Raw genomic sequence first — 21,593 nt, forward strand, 5'->3', positions numbered from 1 at the left:
TGGTTTTTCTCCTTTATTTGGGATGTCAAGTGTAACTGCGCTTCCCTTCACCACTAAGATGTTCCCTTTATATGACTTTGATTTGTGGACTTGTGGAAAATTCTGAGTAGTAGCAACACTGAAGTCTTGAGAAGCCTCTTTTCTCTAGTTTGTTTCACCACATGATTTTAAGAGTCACGTTTTTTAACATATTAATAATTTATGCTTACTTGCTAAATAGTTTTAAGAAAGAGCATTCAGTTTCTGATTAATTTGCATTATTTAAGGGTATTTTAGTTGATATTTGGGTAAATAAAAATATGAAACTGAATTCATTATGAAAGCCACCCAGTAATAATGGACTTAAATTGAGAAAAGGCTTAAAGAAAAGGTTGGTTCCTCTACTGTTTTACTTTAAGTTATTTAAGAAAAAACAAATTATCTTACTAGCAGGCAAAAATTAGTCAGTCTGTTATTTATTTAATTTTATTTGAAAACAATGTTAAGCCACAGAAAAGCTGCTTAAAAAATGAAAAAAAAAAATCAATTAGACACCTGCGCTTTCAACTCATTTAACTTTGAGCTTAATGTGTGCTAATAATCACATTCAGAAAGCACTTTGGCTACATTAAACCTCCTTCAGAGTGTCACAACATACTGTAAATGTCATAGCCAATGTTATTTTGCAGACTGCATTAATTACTCTTTTTTTCCCCCCTTTCTTTTTTCCTGGTATGTTCTTGTTGAGCTGCTGTTACAACTGGAAGACTCCCACGCTCCTCTCTGTTGCCGCTGGCAACGTCAGCAGCATCAGCAAGAAGCAGGTCAACTGGCTGGACAAAAGATAAATATTGTTTCATATGTAGAGATTAAAAGAAGGAAAAAGCATAAGACTGAAAACATTCTTTCAAATCTCCTGCTTTTTTTTTTTGTAAGCAATCCCCTCTATTTGTCTCTCCCTCTTCTTCCCTCCCTCTCTCTCTCTCTATGGTAACCTGAAGTCGACCACTCACAGCTGCTGCTCTCATTCTGCTCCAGCTGAACACCCACACTCTATTAAATGGTGTGTGTCAGAGACACATACACTTCAACAGGGACTGTGTGTGTTTGAATGAAAGCAAAATTTTAACCTACCATATGTGAGACCAGCAGAAAAAAAGAGAAGAAGTCCACTTACTATAGAAAGACTTATGCATATCAATTTTGCTCTTACAGCTTCTTGTTTCCGTTGTTATACCATCGCCTTCACTTAACTTCGGACTTCGCTGTAATTTCATTTAAATTCTAGTGTTTGACACAATCATAGCAAAGTGAAAAAGTGTGCTAGAGTTAAGCAATACAAAGAGGTTTACTGTGAAACATTCAAGCTTCAGCTCAGAAAAGAGTTTTTTTTCTTTTTGAGCTGTAACTCTAATGTTTATTCTCATGATTAAAGACTTTTGTGGGTCTTCAAAATGCCAAGAAAAAGAGCGGAAAATGTGCCATAAAATTTCCAAACGCCCAGGTTTACAACTTTGGTGGTATTTTGCTGCAAGCCCTGACAATAAAATGTCACTGGTACTATATGAAGGGGGCTTGTTATGCTTTTTTTTTCTCCCCTTCTTCAGTTCATCTTCTGTCTAAACCAAGCTGTTTTACCCCATCACCTTTAAAAACAATTTTATGAGCTACTACTTTGGGCTGAATGAGGACTAGTGTGTGCCTGTATCCATCGGCGGAGTGGAGGGGTGGCTTACTGGGCTTAAGCCCGGGGTCTTTTGGAGTGTAATTTGTTTCATAGTTAGTTGCCTGACTGACAACTGTATAAAACAAAAAATTACACACAATATTCGAAGCACATAGCACGCAGTCGTAAATTCCCCCAAATTTTGGTACGATCCGAGCTCAGGCACTAGGCGACTGAGCACAGCACTTACGCATGTGAGCGAGGGGGGAGAAGCTGCTGCCTGCGAGTTTGCTGTAGGAGAAGCGCAGCCAGGCAGACAGAGGAGAGCTTAAGTTTGACCAGGTACCAAAGCGAATGATTGGTGCTGTACAAATAATGTAAATATGACGGTGTATCACAAAAGATTGATATCAAACTGATCACTTGACCAATATTACGTTACTTGCTCTTCGAGTGAATCAACAAATGGCGAAATGAAAAGCTGATGTTTTTAGAGTCTTTTTTTTTTAATTCTAAAAAAAATAAACATTTAGTCTGATTTGATGTTTTACAATTAAAAAAGCGTTTGTGTTTTTATCTGAAGAGTATGTAAATATCTGGTTTCAATTGTATATTTGATGATGTTGGTGTTTTGCTTGATTGTCAGCACAAAGAGGGAGAGAGAGGAACAGAGAGGGAATAAGAGCAGGTGAGACAGACATGTTAGTCAAATGGTTGTTTGCCAAAACTCATCAGAACATGCATCTAGTTACTCCGTCTTTGCCTGTATGTCCGTTTTAATGACATCTCTCAATCACATCATAAACAGTAGAAAACTCTACACATACGTTCACCTGCCACTTTATTAGTTGCACCTTGCTTGTATTGAGTTTGATCCCTTTTTGCTTTTAGAACTGCCTTAATTCTTCATTGCATATCAACAGGATTCTGGAAACATTCCTTAGAGATTTTTGTCCACATTGACATGACTGCATCACACTGTCCACAGCATATCAATGATGTGAATCTCCCCTCCCACCACATCTCAGAGGGGTCCTGTCATCATGATTCAAGAACTGAGTTTGAGATTATTTTAGCGGTGCAGCACGGCACACAAATTAATCCATTTGCTTGTTTTGCAGGACCAAGAGTCCAAAACCCAAAGATATTTAATGAAATAACATTTGTCAAAAAAGGAAGGTTTCACATTGATTGTCCCACTTTAAGTTTCCCAATCAACTCCCTGGTAGACAAAGTTGCGACTCCCCCCCCCCCGCCCAAAATCTGGTTTTTGTAGCTCGTTGAGTTTTTGCAATTGTAGCACCAACTCTGAGCTTTCAGCCCACATCAAAGAGCAGCCATGTCATCAAATCAACTGACCGAGAGAGCGAGAGAGAGAGCGCGAGCGAGAGAGAGAGCTTTTGGACTGAGCTGCTTCAGGCATGAAATAGTAAAATTTACTGCCCTAAAAACCATTTTTAAAAGAACAAAGTACAAAGATGAGAATCAGAATGTGACAATGTGAAGATGAGCTATACCGAATTACAGAGGTAAAATCAAGAAACAGGATTTTATTTCTACAGACACCAACGCAGCAAAAACTGTGGGATCATCAAGACAGAGCAACTGATTCTTGCTTAACTTGTGGATGTGCTACATATTACATACATCCACCAATTTAACCGTACATACATACATACATACATACATACTAGTGCTGTCAGCGTTAATCTCTTTAAAATGATGTTAACGTCATAACCGCATTAACGCGGCAAATCTCCGTTAGTGAGTTAACGCGGATCGCCCCGTGCGTGGGGCTGGATGGCGCTAACGCATTAACAAGCTAACCGCACTAACGTGTTGACGCGGTACAACCCCACGCACGGGCCAAAGTATAATATGTCTACACTAACCAAAGAGAAAATGGTCATTTCTGAGATTGAAAATTGGCATCATTATTGTGTCAGCTTCTTTATAAACAGGGAGATAGAAATGAATGACATGCTAATGGAGTTGCAGCATGTGCACAGGTTTCCCCGCCCTTACCTTCTGGCTGTTTTTCTCACGAAATCAAGGGAAAAAGGCACCCATCCTGACTAAATGAGACAGCACACATCTGAAAATCTAACCATCCAGAGAAAAGCTGACTTGCCAGCATGGGGTGATTTCTTCACATATCCTTCCTCCACCCTTATAAGCTTTGCAAATCAGCAGTGACAGTAAAGCTGCAGGGTTTCCAGTATTAAAAACTGAATTCAGTTACTGTTCACTTTCAAAATGGAAGGAAAGCTGATTATGAAAACGAAAACCGTCAATCAAGCATTAGACTGACAAAACGTTCAAATGAAAACTTTCTCAAATGGGAAGTGATATTCTACATCTTTGTACATCAAACTTCTTTCAGCAGATAAAGAACACAGTCTAGAGATTACACCACAGACTTGGTAAACTGAAATATTGCCACTTCCTCGCTGACAGCACAAATATCAAAATAAACTGTCATTCCACATTCCCAGTGGCAGGAACCAGGCTGAAGCCGTAGGTTTGATTCCCACGGGGCCAACCATGGTTTAAATATATACACTCTTAGTGCTGTGAGGCACTCTCCATAAAAGCAGTCTATCTTATAAATTTATGTAAAGAAAGAATGGAGAGAAAAAAAAGACTAAAGGGTGAAATATAGGCCCACATAAGCAGCAAGAGGAGGAATATACGGGAGGGAGGGAGGGAGAGGATTACGAGAGGAAGATAGTGAGAGGGATGGTTGCTATGACCTACTTCCACAGCAATTCACAGCAAAGAGTTTTACCGATTAACGGGGCCACACATAGCACAGAAATGCTAATGTGCAAATATTAAACAACCAATTTATAGAAGAGCACTAGGGATGGGTTGATATAAAATTATGGTTCCATTTTCTGAACCACCAGATAACAACATTTTTTTTAAAAATTGTTTTTTGTTGGTAATTTTGCTTCAATAAATCCTTTATACAGGGTCGGATAATACAAGTAGAGGTTACTGTTATTTGTGTTTGCATCAGCAGCTCTTGTTGTTTCCAGTATTTTGTCACGTGATGATATATATATATATATATATATATATATATATATAGATATATATATATATATATATATATATATATATATATATATATATATATATATATATATATATATATATATATATATATATATTTATTTATTTATTTTTTCATTCATTCTGTGAACAGTTATTACTGCAGCTACAATAATACATCCCCCTGCAGGAGCACACGGACCAAATACAGTCCATCAACCTTTCAGCTCAGCAGAATGCCCCGAATATAGTGCTACCAAATTACAGCCCCACAGGATAGACAACAGAACAATACTTAAATACAGTACATGAATGGCCCACAAAAAACACATTTGCAGGTCCTCCTTCAACACGTCCATGAATCTTCTCTGGGGACTCCCTCTTTCTTTCCTACCTGACAGCTTCATATTCAAATTGTTTGTACATTTGTATCTATATCCGTAAGCACCCTGCTGCAACCGTTGGAGCTTTGACTTCTTCAAAGACACCACAGTGAGGACCCAAAGGCAGACAACCATTATACACGACACAAAAAACTAATAAATATTCTTCCCAATTAATATTTGACTGATAAGATTAATCAGTTATCAGCACTACATATTGTTCATTGATAAAGGAATTAAATCTGAAGGCTATCCTTATAGGAGCCACTCTTCTCTGTGACCATATCCTGGCCCTACCGGCTAGAAAGATCAGCGTGTTTAAAAATACATGGCGCTGCAATGACATAACATTGCAGGCATGTTGAAATGATCCACAAAGTGTGGCTAAAACAATCGAAGCAGAAGTCTAAAGCCTTGTCAGACAAGGGTTTTTTCTTCATAGATGAATTAGTGACCAAATGTTTGCATATGTGGTAATAACATTTTTATTCACTAAGTATATTAATATGGGTTTCATTGGCTCAAGTATAATGCATATATTTTGTTGATCAAATACTAAGAAATTTAAATAGAATAGAAATTTCCTACTTAATCAAAGAAATAAAAGCCAAAAATATAAATAATTTAAACGATCCTTAGCCGCTGCCCTACATACATTACACACACACTCCGACATGCTCTTTCAACCCTGAGACAGTCCACCCCCACGGGACTGGATCCATCTTCTGCAATGACTGACAGCACTTCAAAAATCATCCCACCCACAAAAAATAAAAAGCCAAAAGAAAGAGGCTACACCCGCTATCAGGCTGTACCATTTTCCTTGAAACGGGGGTTGGCAGTTGTGGCTGTGTCTTTGCAGCCTCATTCCTAAGCAGCATATCAGCGGACGGTGGTGTAATACGAGTCGGGGGAGTGAAGTAAGGCTGGAGAAGTGGGGAAGGTCTGGTTGTTAGGCAGCAAACAGATCACAGCCTGATGCTGATTGGCTTGTGGATGTATCTGAAACTGGAGACAAAGGGTTAACCTACCTGACTGCAGAGCATGGACAAGCACAAGCCTGTCAGTGCTTTATGGCTAAACGTTACCACTATGTCACCATGCCACTTTAGAAGGTTCCAAATAAAGTGTTTGATAGCATGATGACTCAAATAAGCAAAAGGCTGAGGAGAAAGAGCTAAATGGACTGATTCGTATATAGTGCTTTTCTACTCTCTCAGAGCACTCAAAGCACTTTTTAAAACATGCCTCACTCACCCATCCATACAAGCACTATTCCTATGCAGAAGTGCATTCTACCTAAAATTCACACTGTGACGGATGAATCAGAGAGCAACTTGGGGTTAGTATCTTGCCAGAGGGTATTTGGCATTCAATGGGGGTTGACAGTCAGGAATTGAACCACCAACCTCCCAACCTTCTGATTAGTAGATGACCTGCTCTACCTCCTTAGCTATAGCCACCCAAATGTAGCTAAATGCTTAACTCCCAAAGCCTTTGCATTAGTATCACTGCTTGCCAATGCCAACACTAGGAATACTCCTCCTTCTCACATATTGCTGATCTGTTATGCTAGACAGTTTTCAGGATGTAAGTAGCAGAGTCCAGACCAACTATCACTCAAAATCAGTAATTCTGAGAAACCTTTCCAGATTATTTAATATCTGCTATATCTAATAGCAGTAATTCAACATTTAATCAACCGTTAAATCACTCTGTTCTAAATTATGAAATCTTCTGTTCTACTTACAACCTCCTAGAATTCTGTGATGTGTGGTTGAATGTTAAATACGTCCACATCAGCTCAAAAGCAGTTATCAGTTCATAGTCGCTCTTTTGTTGCATCAAGCCTAATTCTAAACAGTCACATAAATCCCTGGCAATTATGCAGCACATGCTCTGATAGCACAATAAAGAAGAAAATGAAGTAATTACATGACTTGTCTTTTCTCATCATAATTTCATTTCCAATACCTACTAACCCCACCAAAAAAGATGGGTCAGGTGGACCTGCTGATGAAGCTTGGTCTGAATAAAAAAAGATATTTCCATTCATTGATTTATATTTCTTTGCAAAGCAGTGGGGAAGCTCTCTGAAGCATCTCTCGGTGAAGGGGGGAAAAAAAATTGCAGCTTTCTGCAGTTCAGAGTGCGCACTCTGTTTTTTTAATACACATTTTGGATTAGCTGTACAGCCCATAGAGAGATGCAGAGTGTGGGATGCAGCAAAAGAACAGAAATTCAAAGCTGTATGAAGAGGGAGAGGGACTCCATGAAAGACGGTAACGATGAGTAATGAGCTGCCCTGCTGTCTGTCCAAACAGATAAGAACAGAGATAGAAACAAAGAAGCAGCAAGTGACAAAGATCAACAAAAAGGGAGGGCAGGATGTCTAAAATACAAGATTTACATGAACAAAAAGGGAGAAAAGAAGATGTACATGTCAAACACTACTGAGTGAGTGAATATGTAGGAGGGGGAGCTGGAAAAGCCCAGCAACAGGGCATGCCTTAAATAGCTAGATGGTCTAAGATAACGTGACGCTGGAGAAAGCTGATGGCTCAGGGCATGTGTTGTGCTAAGCATGTATGAACCCATTGCTGACAGCAGATTCATGGTATCTATTAGTCATATGGTAAAATCATATGACTTCCCAAGGAAGCATGCCTGTATGAGGCCGGATGGCGCCAATGCCGGCTGCCCGCCTGGATTAACAAACATCACATCTATAAGAATTTTATTCAAATTCACCTCAAGAGGATAAAATTCATGCTAAGACTAATGCATTAAACTCTCAGAAAGAGGGGTACACAGTGCACCCCTCAGGGCCAATTACTGGGCCGCAGAGCAAGTAGGTGCACTTTCAAAAAAAGGGACATATTCGTTCTGAAGCAATAAAACAGATAATTACAAATTTTCGTCTAGTTTTTAAAGTGTTATATCACAAAACAGTGGGATTAGATTAGATTAATTTACTCTAGAAACTTTATTTTTGTTGCGTCCTTTAAATTAAATGAAAAGCATGAGCTGAGCCACCAGCTGCAAGGCTGACAGTGACACTGGTCTATGCATTTGTTTTTCTCCCCCAACCCTCCACCAATCAAGCTAACCACACACACACACACACACACACACACACACACACACACACACACACACACACACACACACACACACACACACACACACACACCATACATTATCCTTGCAAAAAAACATGGAAAGGCATTAGCTGAGTCATTTTCCTTTCATTATAAAGTACTTGTAGCTGTATTGTGATGTATGTTTTTCATTGTTTCTGTGAGACAGTGTTCTGTACTTTAAACTATTCTGTCTAAATGTACGTATACATTTCTGCATGATAAGTTTATTAGCTGAAGATAGAAAAAATAAGATGATCATCAAAAGAAACTGGTTAGGGCCCACCAAAGCATTTGTGTCCAGGGTATGTAACTTAATCTGGGAACGATTCAGCTGGGTGATCTGGGTTCCTCCAGCAGTCCAAAGATATGTTGCACACCTTCATTTAAGTGTTGATTTGTAGTTGGTTGCGGATTCAGATGAGAGGATTGATAAAGCTTTGTGAGTAAGACTACCAAATGTCTGGCCCATCATATTAACCTACAACACTGTCAGCAGAGCACAGAACTGTCTAGGCTGCAGCTATTGTTTATTTTAGTAATCGAGTAACCTAGCAATTATTCCATCGATTAATCGGATAGGAAGTACTTTTCTCTTATTAAAAAGCAATAATAAAGATTCAAAAGAGAAAAAACATTCTTTCTGAATGAACTGCTCATTGGTTTTTGGTTTATCTGTCAAAAAAGCAACAAACTTTGTATTTACCTGCCCAATTAAAATGTTATGTTTTTAAAGAAAACATTTTAACACCACTGAGCAACCACGGTTACATTTTTGGAGGACTGTGCACAAGTTTGTTTTCATAGCCACTGCATTGGTTCCCATAACCAGTCGCAAGAGCTGTTAAAATGGAAACAACCATGGGACTGTAAATCTGGCTTGATGTAGCCGGATGGAAAATTTTTAATGCATCACCCAACCTTAAAATGTCAGCAACCAAGTCAAGATCATGACTCCATCATTTCTCCAGGCTCAAAGCACTTCTTGACCACTCAAGTGGTTAAACTGCATATTCATCCAACTGACCTAAAACTGCAGTAAACAGAAAGGAGGAAACAATTTCCAATCATTAATGACGTCTTCAGAGATTTGAGTAAGAATGATGTATAAATTGAATTTTTGATTTTTTTTATTCAATGCCAGAACAGACATAATGTAATATAACTGCCAACTTCAAGATGAGCATTTTAAAATGACTAATTCCATTACCTTTCTGTATTTGTATGTGAACAGACAATAACGTTCATTCAGAGCTTGTCTGCAGTGTTTTAAAGGCATCTTAGTGGGATGTTTTCCCCCCAATGGCCTTGCACATAACTGCTTCTTGCCAGTGAAATCATCCCATCAAATCTTTTTTTCACGACATCACAGGCGTCCAATCTGCACACTTTCATCCGTACAATCTCTCTGTCCCACTGAGACCAAGAACATAACAGCGAGAAAACGTCTGACAAACTGTCCAACTGTCGGGAGCTTCTCAGAGCACACCGAGTGTTTGGTTTACATAGTGCATAGTGCTCTAAATGTTCTTGACAGATTTTTTTTGACAACACTGATCACAACAAAGAAGGGAAATACCTCCAACAGGCACAAACATTTGACCACACAGCATGCAATTAATTTGCAGAATGCATCGTCCTTGATATGCTGCTTAAAAGCGAATGAAAGCTCAGTGATGAAACAAGAGATACTGATAATAGAATCAGAATCTGTAAATTGTGTAAAATAATGCTCATTTTAATACTATAAGTCTATCTGTGCTAATAAAACCATATAATAGTAGTATTGCATGGTGACACTCACACTCATGTAGTGGTTATCTACCTCTACACTTTGCTTTTTCACAGCTAAAGATGACTCTCAGAAGCATCACATGGATACCTTTGGCATACTTTCTGACTAATGTACCACAGTTTCAGTAGATGCTCACTGTTATGCTAATAACAAAGTCAAACAACAACAAAAAAAGTATTTCCTCTGAATTTAGGAATCACTTGTCATTGTTCGTTTGATTACAGAAGAAACAAAGTATTGTGCCTTTCTACATGAGTTTCTTTCTTCGTGTCGTGCTAGTTTTCTTCAGCTAAACTCCAAAAGAACCCAAAGATTTTTGATTTCATAAGAAGAAAACACACAATCAATGGTGAATGTACTGCAGGTGTCAAATAATATGAGAATGTATGGACACTGACTGATGAAAAATTAAATTAAACACAAGTGTCATTTACAAGAAAAGATTAAAACGATTATTCATGCAGCTAATAAGAATGAACTATAGATTTATGTCCAATAAAACTGCAGGTGGGCAACAACACAATATGATGTGAGCCCTGTGAGTTGTGAATGGTGGGGGAAGGAGAGGCAATCCTCAGTGATCTATCACAACCTCTTTATGATGATAATGTGTTATCAGCATTCACTTCTCGTTAGCAGAAATCTTTTATCCTTCGTAGTAAACACATCCAAACAATATGAGGAGTGTGTTACTTGTGCTTGAACTCGTTGTGTTTTGATTGCTGATAATGATGTTGCAATGGAGGATTTTGTAGTTAAATGTAAAGCATGATTATAACCAAAATGCCTTTTTCCTTTGTGGTTGTATTTATCTGACAGTTCACACTGATGCAAAGAGAACATCTGAAAGCATAACAAACAAAACTAAGTGACTATTTTAGTATCTAGTGTGAAAGCGTTTTTTTTTCTTCTTCTCCTTTCTCTCATTCAAAACATTCATTTCTAGCCAGTGTAGAAGTAGAGACAGGCTGTGAAATGTCAAGAACATTAAAGAGATCTAACGACCTTGAGATTTCCTACATCTATTCTCTCGTCAATGCTAAAGAGGCTTTAAAAACGGTGTCTTTGTAAAACTATTTCTTTGTGTTAGTGGGAAAGTACCACTGGCTACAAGCCAAAGACTTCATCTTGGTTCTGGCTGGAAAATTTACCCACAGTGACTCAAGTAGCTTCTCAGTAAAAATGGTGAAAGCAGCCACATCATTCTGGAAATGGACCTTATGTCCATGGTCTGTGATCACTAACAAAAACAGTTTGTTTCCTGCACTGAGAACGGTGTAAAGATGCAGTTTCCACATGCCCCCTGAAAGGCTCCTGGCACAGAAGAATAGGTGACTTGTGTAGCCGTCGGCTGTGGTAATCATGTGATATCTCTGTCGTTTGGCTAATCTCTTTACAGCCTCCTTTCTTTTTCTCCGGGATGAAGCCAGATATGGCAGCTCAGCCAGCTTTAGCCACACGCTAATTAATCTGCGCCACCAAAGCCTCTTAATGACACCCAAACACCACAAATGATCACTGTACTCATGCCAAGCCAAGGAAGTTTGATCCAAACTTTTGGTGTGGAATCAGAGAAGTACAGTAGGGAATTTGCAACACATTGAACCTGTGCAAAAAACATTAGGAGCTGAGGGTTCAGCTCTCTGTGTAGCTCTGTAACTGAGCCAGTCTAAGGAGCTTTAGGGATGTTGACCATTAAGGCCGGTTAGCTTGATTGGTGGAGGGTTGGGGGAGAAAAATAATGCACAGTCCAGTGTCACTGGCAGCCTTGCAGCTGGTGGCTCAGCTCATGCTTTTCTTTTGGTTATTTCAGTGGGAGTGGGTATAATCCACTCTGTCACACTGTCCTGCTTTGTCGGAGATAATATGAGGCCTCCATTCGTCTTTCTGCATCCCCCCCACCCTCCATTGTCTTTGCTTCAAGTTGAACTCACAATGAAGGGCGTCTCACTCTAGATTTACTTCTATTAACTCTTTAACTCTGTCTCTTATCATTTCTCACTCTCTTCGTCAGTGTCCATTCCTTCCCCTTTACCGTAATCTCTCTCTCTTGGATGGGGCTCATCTGTGACAGAGCAAATAGGCTCACTGTATCTGTGAGAGTTGTGAGGGTGGAAGAGAGGAGGCTTATTTCATTGAAACCTCCATAGAATATCCATCCACAGGGGAGATAGGGCCTGCAGGGACTCTTTATGCCAGCAGAAAACATGGGTGAAGTGGCAGCAAGGGAGCAAGACAAAAAACAAACAAATGCCCGCAGAGAGACACAGAACAGGTGGCAGACTTTTCTAAATTTAAAGAAAGGGCAATGGCCAAAAAGACAGACGACCCAGAGAAAGTCTGAGTTAAACATATTAGTAAACTGCAGAAGTAGAGATGCTGAGCTGTTTAGAAGCTGTTCAGCATCAACCCGGTTGATAACTGAAGAGCTACGAGAGAGAAACTCAAACTGTGGAAAAGATTAGCAGCTTGCTAACAGCACATACACACAATAGCAACAGAAAAGCTTACAGAAGCCTTTCGCACAACCCAGAGGTCACCAGTTCAGCCAAGCAGCACGTGTAGATTCTTCTCCTCCCCTGCAGCTCAACCTTGTTTTGAGTGTCTTCTTAAAAAAAACCAAAAAAAAAAAAAAACCCTTAAAGTAGTATGTGGACAAACAGCGATGACCCAAATACTGAACTGCAGAGAGAGAGAGAGGAATAATAACTCCTGCCCCAGCAGACAACGAGCAACCTCCAGCATGAGGGTGACACAGGTTCATCATTTAGTAACCACAGATCAATATGTTGTCCCATTAACACTCATCCCAACCTTCATCGGCTTGCCATTATACATAAACATATAGGCACAAATACAATCACCAGTGAACGCATTAGAGCATAACTGAAAACCTCACAGTTTGATGGCAATTTGAACAGAGTTGTGGCTCAGGAGGTAGAGTTGGACGTCTACCAGTCACCAGGTTGGGGGATCGATTTCCCAGTGCTCCTGATGCATCCATCAGGAGTGTGTGAATGTTAGAAACTGCTTACGTATAAAAAAAAATAGCACCTAAATGAATGTGAGTGGGTAAATAATTGTTTTTTTATCTACAAGCCTTAAGTAGAAAAGCAGTGCACTTGGTGTAATAGCAAACAGTCCACAAAGACAAACCTTGAAGATGAAGTGCCACAAACAGGGGCATTACTCATCCGGTTAGCATTGCTAGCCTAGCTGGTTCCCAGGTGCAGACAAAGAATGTGATAACCCCGAAGGGTCATGATCATTCGTAATAACTGATACTAATGCAGTTCTGGATCACAATTACAGCTAATAATGTCACTTTGAAGCCTCTAACAAAGGCAATCTGCTGCAGTAACTTCAATTTAACCGAACAGTCGCATAGACAGTAAGAGTGTTATGTATGTGTTGTTTGGACTCACTCTCAAGGCCTCTATGACCAGGTCTCGGGCTTCCAGCTCTCCCTCCATGATACTCAGCAGGGTGAGCAGCTCCGGTTTGCTCAGGTTATCCATGTTGAACTCACATTTCTGCAAAAAACACCATAGATAACACATGACAGTCAGAGACAATAGGATCAATTAAGGCTGCTTAATTGGTGCAAAGATCTGACTTATTTTGGTCAGTACTGAGATCATGATTACTAATCATTTTCAGATTTAAATAGGTTGAAAGTTTCATTTTCAAACCCTTCCCTTCATTGTAGGGTCTTTTCCTAACAATATGAAGCACCTTCAGGTAACTGTTGTGCTGTGATGCCACTATATAAATGAAATTTAATTCTAGCTTTTCTTTTCCTAACAATCACCCTTTACACTAGAGCTTTCTTCCCTTTTACCGTGGCCTTTCTGAATAGGGCTCTGTGATATGATCAAATATATTGGATGACAATATGGGGCGACCGTGGCTCAGGGGGTTGGGAAGCGCATCTGTAACCGGAGGGTCGCCGGCAAGACACTTTACCCTAATGCCTACTGGTGTTGGCCAGAGGGGCCGATGGCGCGATATGGCAGCCTTGCTTCTGTCAGTCTGCCCCAGGGCAGCTGTGGCTACAGTGAATGAATAGTGGAATTGTAAAGCACTTTGGGTGCCTTGAAAAGCGCTATATAAATGCAATCCATTATTATAATATCTTGACACACTGTTCACTGCAATATTTTTTCATTGCTTTAGATGACAGTTTGCAATAGTCACCACGGCACCACAGAAGGTCCAGCCAAAACTAAAGGGGGAGCTCATTCCTAAATGAGAGGCTACTTCTGAAGCAAGGACATGGTTCGGTTATGAAAAGTCTGATAGGCAGCAAAAAACAGAACTGTGCAAATTATCCAGCAAACAGGTCCCATAGACACTGACACAACAAACATCTTCTACCAACTATGCAAGACTCATGAAAGAGTATGGACAGAGTTTAAGAAGGAGAACCAAAAAAAAAAGAGAAAAAAAAGTCAGGTGCTCAAAATAAACCTCCGACTCAAACGTTAGAACAGGTTTTTTCCCTGCAGCATGCCATATAATAAAGACTCACGAAGACAACAGCAGCAACTACATCTTATATCTCTAAATATTTGATTCTGTGCATTGGTCAAAACACTTGACTCAAGGTACACAACGCCAAGCTGAAAACACTTCACACAAGCCGAGTTGTCTTGTTTATAGTATGAGTGTTGTTTTTTACTCTACTGAGAAATCCACACGCAGCCTTGTGCTAACCGTTTGTTACCAGGACCCAAGTGGACTCTAGCGCAGTTGCGAAAGCGGAAAGTATAATCCCCACGTAATGGTGACCTTCGTTTGCTCTATCTCCAATGGCAAACGCATAGACCCAAATATTTTTTCGCCATAGCATTTTCTATATGTTTGTCCTCCAACTGTGCAATTGAGTTCTTTGCAGACAGATATGTTAATATCTGTAACACACTTTATTGGATTTCTCCTTTTCGTCCCCACTAGGTGCAGGTTTCTTACTACTGCATCTTTGTTTTGGTTATTAACATTAATACCAAATTCACTGTCTCTGGTAGTGTGACATAATCTCATTACAAATTGTTGCACTGTTTCCTTTGGTTCCTTCAAAGTCTGTAGAAAACTTGGTGTACAATGGCAATTTTAGTTTGTGGCACAAAGTAAACATTCAATGTAGTAACGGGCTCATCATAAAGTGCAGATGCTCCAGTGTTGGACAAGGTTGAGAATAGATCCTGCTCATCTCTATCAGCGTAATGAAGGGGTGGATCTTTGCGCCTCTATTTACAGTGGCTTGCAAAAGTATTCGGCCCCCTTGAACTTTTCCACATTTTGTCACATTACAGCCACAAACATGAATCAATTGTATTGGAATTCCACGTGAAAGACCAACACAAAGTGGTGCACACGTGAGAAGTGGAACGAAAATCATACATGATTCCAAACATTTTTTACAAATAAATAGCTGAAAAGTGGGGTGTGCGTAATTATTCAGCCCCCTGAGTCAATACTTTGTAGAACCACCTTTTGCTGCAATTACGGCTGCCAGTCTCTTAGGGTTTGTCTCTACCAGCTTTGCACATCTAGCGACTGAAATTCTTGCCCCTTCTTTGGAAAACAGCTCAAGCTCAGTCAGATTAGATGGACAGCGTTTGTGAACAGCAGTTTTCAGATCTTGCCACAGATTCTGTCAAAATCTTTCTGCACGCCACTTTGGATGCCACCGTATGCAATTCCAGCTATAAAATTAACGTGTTTACAACCTGGGACAAGAAAAGTTTAGACCTTGATGGATATTTTACCTTTAGCAGCCAATGGCAGCGCCTTCTTTAGCCTATGTAACTAATGTTCTACTTGCTCCCAGTCTCCAACTGGTCTCATTAACCCTCTCGAGGCAGGTGTTGCCAATTTGCAACAGTTAAAAACTAACAACCTGATTACCCCACATACATATTTTATGAGGTTTTTTTACTCAGACGTGCCACTGCAGGACTTGGTTGTGCATTAGCAACAAAAAGTTAATTTGAGCCTGAGAGGGTTAAGTGCAGTTCTAAAGTCAGGCTAGCCATCCTATCTCCAAGCCATTAAGGTCTGATTACATTTGGGTAGGTCATTAAGCACCTATTTGGTCAGTAGTAACTGCAGGGCCAATGGGTGGAGATGGATGTAATTGTGAGCAAGCAGAGCACTTCATGCTTCCCTCAAGCCTTTTCCGGTCAACTTCTAAAATTGCTATGTACTGCCTCTGCCCTCTTTTTGAATTAGTCCCCTTGTTCTCTGATCTTCTTGCTTTGCCTGATGTTGAATCATGTTATTTATGCTACAAAGATAAAAGAAATATTTAAGAAAATCAGAACTTTATTTTTGGAGTTTACAAAATACAGTTATGTTCCAGCCTTTTATTTAGAGATTGATAATGCTGCTGAAGAGATCATTGTGCCAACAAAGTCCTTTTTAATCCTGATACATTTTGCTAATAGTAATTTCTTCCTCTGGGATTAACAAAGTACACTGATTGTGATTTTACTTGTGCTTCATCATGTGTGATGAACATCTGAAGTGAACTCCACAGAATATTGGGAGAATTAAGTCAGCACAGTGACCAAGATTGCCCTTCGTCACATGTAGCGCACAGCAGGAAATACTGATTAAGATGTGTTCTCAGTACAGTAAAAGAAAAACATTCATTTGGTTTTTGTGGGTTGCTTTGCTTGCACATGACTATAATCAGACTTCATATTAGGGAGCAACTGTGAGCTCTCACATGCAGCTCTGTTGACAGCAATGTTTGAGGCTTCAGTGCACAGGAAAACATTTTTAACATTGCATTGTTGCTTTTACTTTTACTTTACTCTCTGCTCACGTCCCCGAATAACCCAACAGATCTGACAGCATTTCAAAGCAAAGAGTCAAAATGTCTTGTTAAGAAACCTTTAAAGTCACTGTCTTCTTTTAAAGTCAAACCAATGTGAGAAAAATGAGCGGCATTTTTAGCCAGACAGCTAAATAAATACGATGATGTAACTTCCCAGGAAGAGGACAGACAGAAGAAATTCTAATTACCTTGTTGGCCTCTTTTAACCAACTGCTAAAAAGCACCACAACCAGTTGCAAAATATAGAAGCTTTTCACTAGACTATTTGTTCAGTGCAACTAACGAATGAGAATAGCAAGAGTGTTTCAGCTACATCAGACTGATTGCTGCCTGCTCTTTCTTGAGGTGTCAGTTGTCAGACGGCCATTTAAACCTGATTTAGTATCCTCCTTCAAAACCTCCGCCAACATTTCTTCATTTCATCAAAGTCTTGCACATGTCTACAGAGCACTCTCACAAGGAATATGACTGAACATCAGAATCAGAGATTTCTGTAACATACTACCTCTGTGTGTCTTCTAATGGCATTGTTATTAATAGAGAAAGTTCAAGCTCAAACAACTAACAAATGAGCTAATGTTGCCTTATAAAGGAACGCTCTTGTCCTTGAAAGCTTTTAGATAGGCCCGTATTGGTGAGAAGAGGCTTTCTCTTCTCAGAACAAGAAGCTGAAAAGTAGTGTGTCAATCACATCACAGTTTAGTCAAAGCATGTTTTTATTCTGAAGACTGGAAATAAAAGCAGAAGAGATTCTATGGGATTGATTCGCATCCAGGCTTCCAATCAATCCTCAAGTTCCCCTTTCCCAGCAGTGTTTTCACCGCTCAAACAAATTGGATGAGTCAGGGGGCCTTGATGGATGTCCACCCTTAGCTGGTGTCCTCCTGTCACAAGACCTTGGGTTGTGGGTGGTGTGAGGTGAAAGCAGTAGAGTTAATGGGGGGGTTAGTCTGGCATCTGTGCACAGTGATCAGGTGAGGGAAGAAGCAAACTCTAATTTGTTCCATGAGCCGTGAGCCATGCACCAAGGGCATGAGCAGCCTTGCCAGCATTCATCGGCTTGTTCACTGTTAGCCCCAGTCCACTTAATAAGGCCTGTGTCATTTCACTTGGAGCCACATTTTTGTACTGTAATTTGAGTGAAATGCCCCGCTTAATAGGTTGTACAAATATAACGTTTAATCTTTTCTGATGACTTCTCCAACTTGTTTACATGGTCATTTGAACTCCCCCATATCAGAGCACAGCAAATTTGTTGTCAGGAAGAAGCTTCAGCAGCGACATTACAGCCACTCATGTTAATGGCACTCGTCCAACATGGCAGCATATCCCCCATAAACACCCCTGGCCACTCTTAGGCTGCTGTTACGCAACAATTCTGCCAGACAACAATGATAAGATTTAAAGATGAGGGACAATCTTGTCACAGTTAAAGGAATATTTTGCATATTTCTTTAATTAACAGCATTATCAGATTGTAACAAAACAAGTAATCAGACACTGATGCTGAAACCATACACTGTATGCAAAAGATGGTTATAACCATTGTGACATCACCTACTGGTTTCAGACTCCACATTTTGAAGCCTCAGCTTTGGCAACATGTTAGTTCTTTGGTACCGGAAGTTACCATATCATTAGCTAATGCTAGAAGGTGGCTTAGCAAGTTGTATCTATAAACTGCACCACAGCAAAGCACTGACAAACACATCTTAAATGGTCAGTGACACACAGCAAGCCATATTGATTTTCAGATAATTCCATTAAAATGTTTCAAAAGGCATAAATATAGTGAAGAGGTCCAGTTTAGTGACTCCAATTAGTAGTGGTGATTCTAAACACGCACCAACTGGCTATACCTGTGCTATAAACACGTTTTTACTTTTGTAAATTTGGACCTTTTCATATGCAAGTCTATGGGGATTGATTCGCTTTTGGAGTCAACCTCAAGTGACCTTTTGAGGAACTGAACATTCACGCTAGCTTCATTTTTCTGAAAGGATAACACATTATAAACTACCAGAATCTACAGTATTCTGAACATGGCAGCTGCAAAGATCTCCAATTAACAACCACACCTGCAGTACAGCATCTCCTCAACAGTGTTTGCTGATTACGAGGTGAAAGATACAGTTCCAAAACAGCAGTTAGCATTAAAGTCAACAAAAGCTGTCAGTCAGAAGGAAGCTAACAGGATTGGTGTTTGTTATTTGGTAAAGGAAATGCTACCAACATCAAGTCATTACATCATTTAAAGAAAGGTCTAAGTTAGAGCATCTGGACAACATCCACAAGGAATTGCAAAGGTGTATATCTGGTAACACAAAACTATTCTACAATGACACTTGACCGTCCTCTGTAGGCAATGTCGTACTTTTCAGTGACAATCCTGTAGAGTTACAAGTTTCTTTTAAAAGCAAAATTTCCTAGCACTGCCCAATTAAGTAGTTCACTCTGGGTTAATCCTGTTTGTTTATGTGCTCATGTTTTTTTATGAAACATTTAAAGAATTCAGTTTCTAGACATACTGTCTGATTCACTAACATCTATTAAATGGGTGGGAGGTGACAGGCAGAGTGCCTTTCACTGACCTCTAAAGCCTCTCTGAACCACCCTCACTTCAGAATCCTCACAAACGAGAAACTTCCCCCCGCTCAGGCCAACAACAGAGTCTGACAGGGGTAAGCAAAGAGCAAAGTGCTTTATTTAACCACTGCAGGCATGGTGTTGGTGTTGGTGGTGAGAAGGGGGGAGTGGGAGGCCATCAAGGCGGAAGCCCCCTGGAACCTGGAAAAGGGAGAGTGCACTGGTACTGAAGAGGTGAGGTGGCTGCCTGACTCCCATGTCTCCGCCGCACCTGTTCGCCTCAACGCTAAATGTAAAGCAGCTTCCAGGCAGTACTGAGCACGCTCAAGAGGGGGTGGGGGCTGGCTGACACAGTACTCCCAGCTATGCCAGCTGAGTCACTGAAATTAAGACCAATTTAGAAAGGTGTATGGTGAACGGGGCCAGCACCCCCTCCTCTTCCTTTTCACTGGCTCTGCCCTCCACTCACCCCCACAGCTCTTCTCCCACCATCTCCTCAACACCCACACTACCACCCACCCACCTCAGGGACTGTGGCTGCTGTTCTATTATTGCAACACCACACATTTCCACTAGCCTACCTCTTCAAACTCTCATCCAAAGAGGTATTTTTTTTTCTTCTAAACTTGCTGTATGTGTAACAAAGTTGAAACAAGGACAAACTAAAAAGAGTGTCACTGCTCATCCTGCCTCAGGGTTCCAGTCAATAACAGCAGTCAGACAGGTTATATCATGGAACAAGCAAAAGGACGGGAAGGTTTCATGGCCTACTGCCGGATGGGGCAACAGACCGATCCATTTGCACATAGGGGGTGCTGAGCTGCTGTGACCTGAGAAAGGGCACAGAGAAATCACAACTAGGTGCTTGTACACATGTGAAACCCAAAACCAGCTGGTGATAACAAAGGACTGCTTGAAGAAAAAAAAGAAAAAGAAAAAAAGCTTAAGCCTTGAGTCCTCAGGTCTGACAGTCTGAATCTATGGAAGCCTGTGAGGTCTCTAAGGACTGCCAATTTAAATAAACCACTTTCACACCACACTTAGCTCCACATGCCAAGTGTTCATCGTTTGCGGAAAAATTTAGACAAAATCAAGATGGAATGAAAAAGATTTCACCTCTAGCGGCGGAGCTTTGGGGGAGCAAACGACAGCTTTAATAAATCTATACTCAGTTTTAAGTCTCCTGCAGCCAGGCGAACAGCTCGCTCCAAGTCTCTACGCATTAACTCATTTACTGCAATGTAATACTGTATATCAACCTGTACAGCCACCGACGCTTTCTCTTCCATCAAGCACACGATTACATTACAACTGAGGGATGCCTGCCTTTAAAGCAGTCGCTAGAGGAGAACAAAAGAATTCACTGCTGGGGGGAAAACCAACACTGTTCTGGCTTTTACGGAGGCTACTGAGAGTAATTATGGGTTATTCATCAGCCCAAGCAGAGACGAAGCCCTTGTTTTTCCCCAGACATTGTCGCGAGGCTCGCGCTGGCCACCGCTGTTGCTTCACGAGCCCGTGCGAAAATAGATGCGCGCGACATTTCGCCCTCTTTCCTGGGTGCCTGATAAAGGAACACGCCGATAAAAACACACGTGTGGCTTTCGCTTTTTCCCAAAGCTTCCTACCGTGTCAACGCTGCCCAGCACGGTGGTTGCCAGTGTTTGTACCGGGGGAGGCTGCTCTCCGCTGGCTCCCTCCGACGCCATCTTCGTACTGTAGCGGTCTGCTGGAGTGAGGGCGCATCCGGCACTCATTAACTATTGCACTGCTGAACGCAAATCTCAGCACGCGCGGCCATGGAAGAGGAAAGACAAACGAGATTTGACAATCTGAAGTGAGGGGAAAAGATGACAAGTGTCCGTCGTTAAAAGCCTACAACTGAATGCGTGCGGGGTGCTGCAGCTGGGAGGGGGTGGGCAATGTGGGCGTGGACCGAGCTACGCGTAAAATCCAGATGAGAAGACCCGGTGCGCTCCCAACTGGAAAGGAGGTGCTTTCTGACAGGCTGATTGACAACAGCATTTGTTGACCACTGTAGCTATAAAATCAACAAATGAGTGCTTTTCAAACTTTGATCAGAAGCCTTTTGTAACTATAATAAACATTAAGATGTTAAAAATGTCTTTATTTAAAAATTGCC

The 21,593-nt window shown here is 40.7% G+C and overlaps 1 protein-coding gene across 1 annotated transcript in view; it reads right to left on the minus strand.

Annotated features, from left to right (window-relative positions):
* Positions 1-21,351, minus strand: part of cttnbp2 (cortactin binding protein 2) — a 101,482-nt gene extending 80,131 nt beyond the window's left edge. The window contains exons 1-2 of the mRNA XM_085283055.1: positions 21,079-21,351; positions 13,446-13,553 (exon numbers count right to left, since the gene is read on the minus strand). Coding sequence (XP_085139181.1) covers positions 13,446-13,553; positions 21,079-21,207 — 237 coding nt within the window. The 5' untranslated portion in view covers positions 21,208-21,351. The remainder of the gene's footprint in view (positions 1-13,445; positions 13,554-21,078) is intronic.
* Positions 21,352-21,593: the final 242 nt, after the last annotated feature.

This window comes from Mchenga conophoros, linkage group LG7, assembly GCF_057382185.1.
Source record: "Mchenga conophoros isolate Kocher_MC1m ecotype Shallow Benthic linkage group LG7, M_conophoros_male_GT1.1, whole genome shotgun sequence".
NCBI classification, from domain to species: domain Eukaryota; kingdom Metazoa; phylum Chordata; class Actinopteri; order Cichliformes; family Cichlidae; genus Mchenga; species Mchenga conophoros.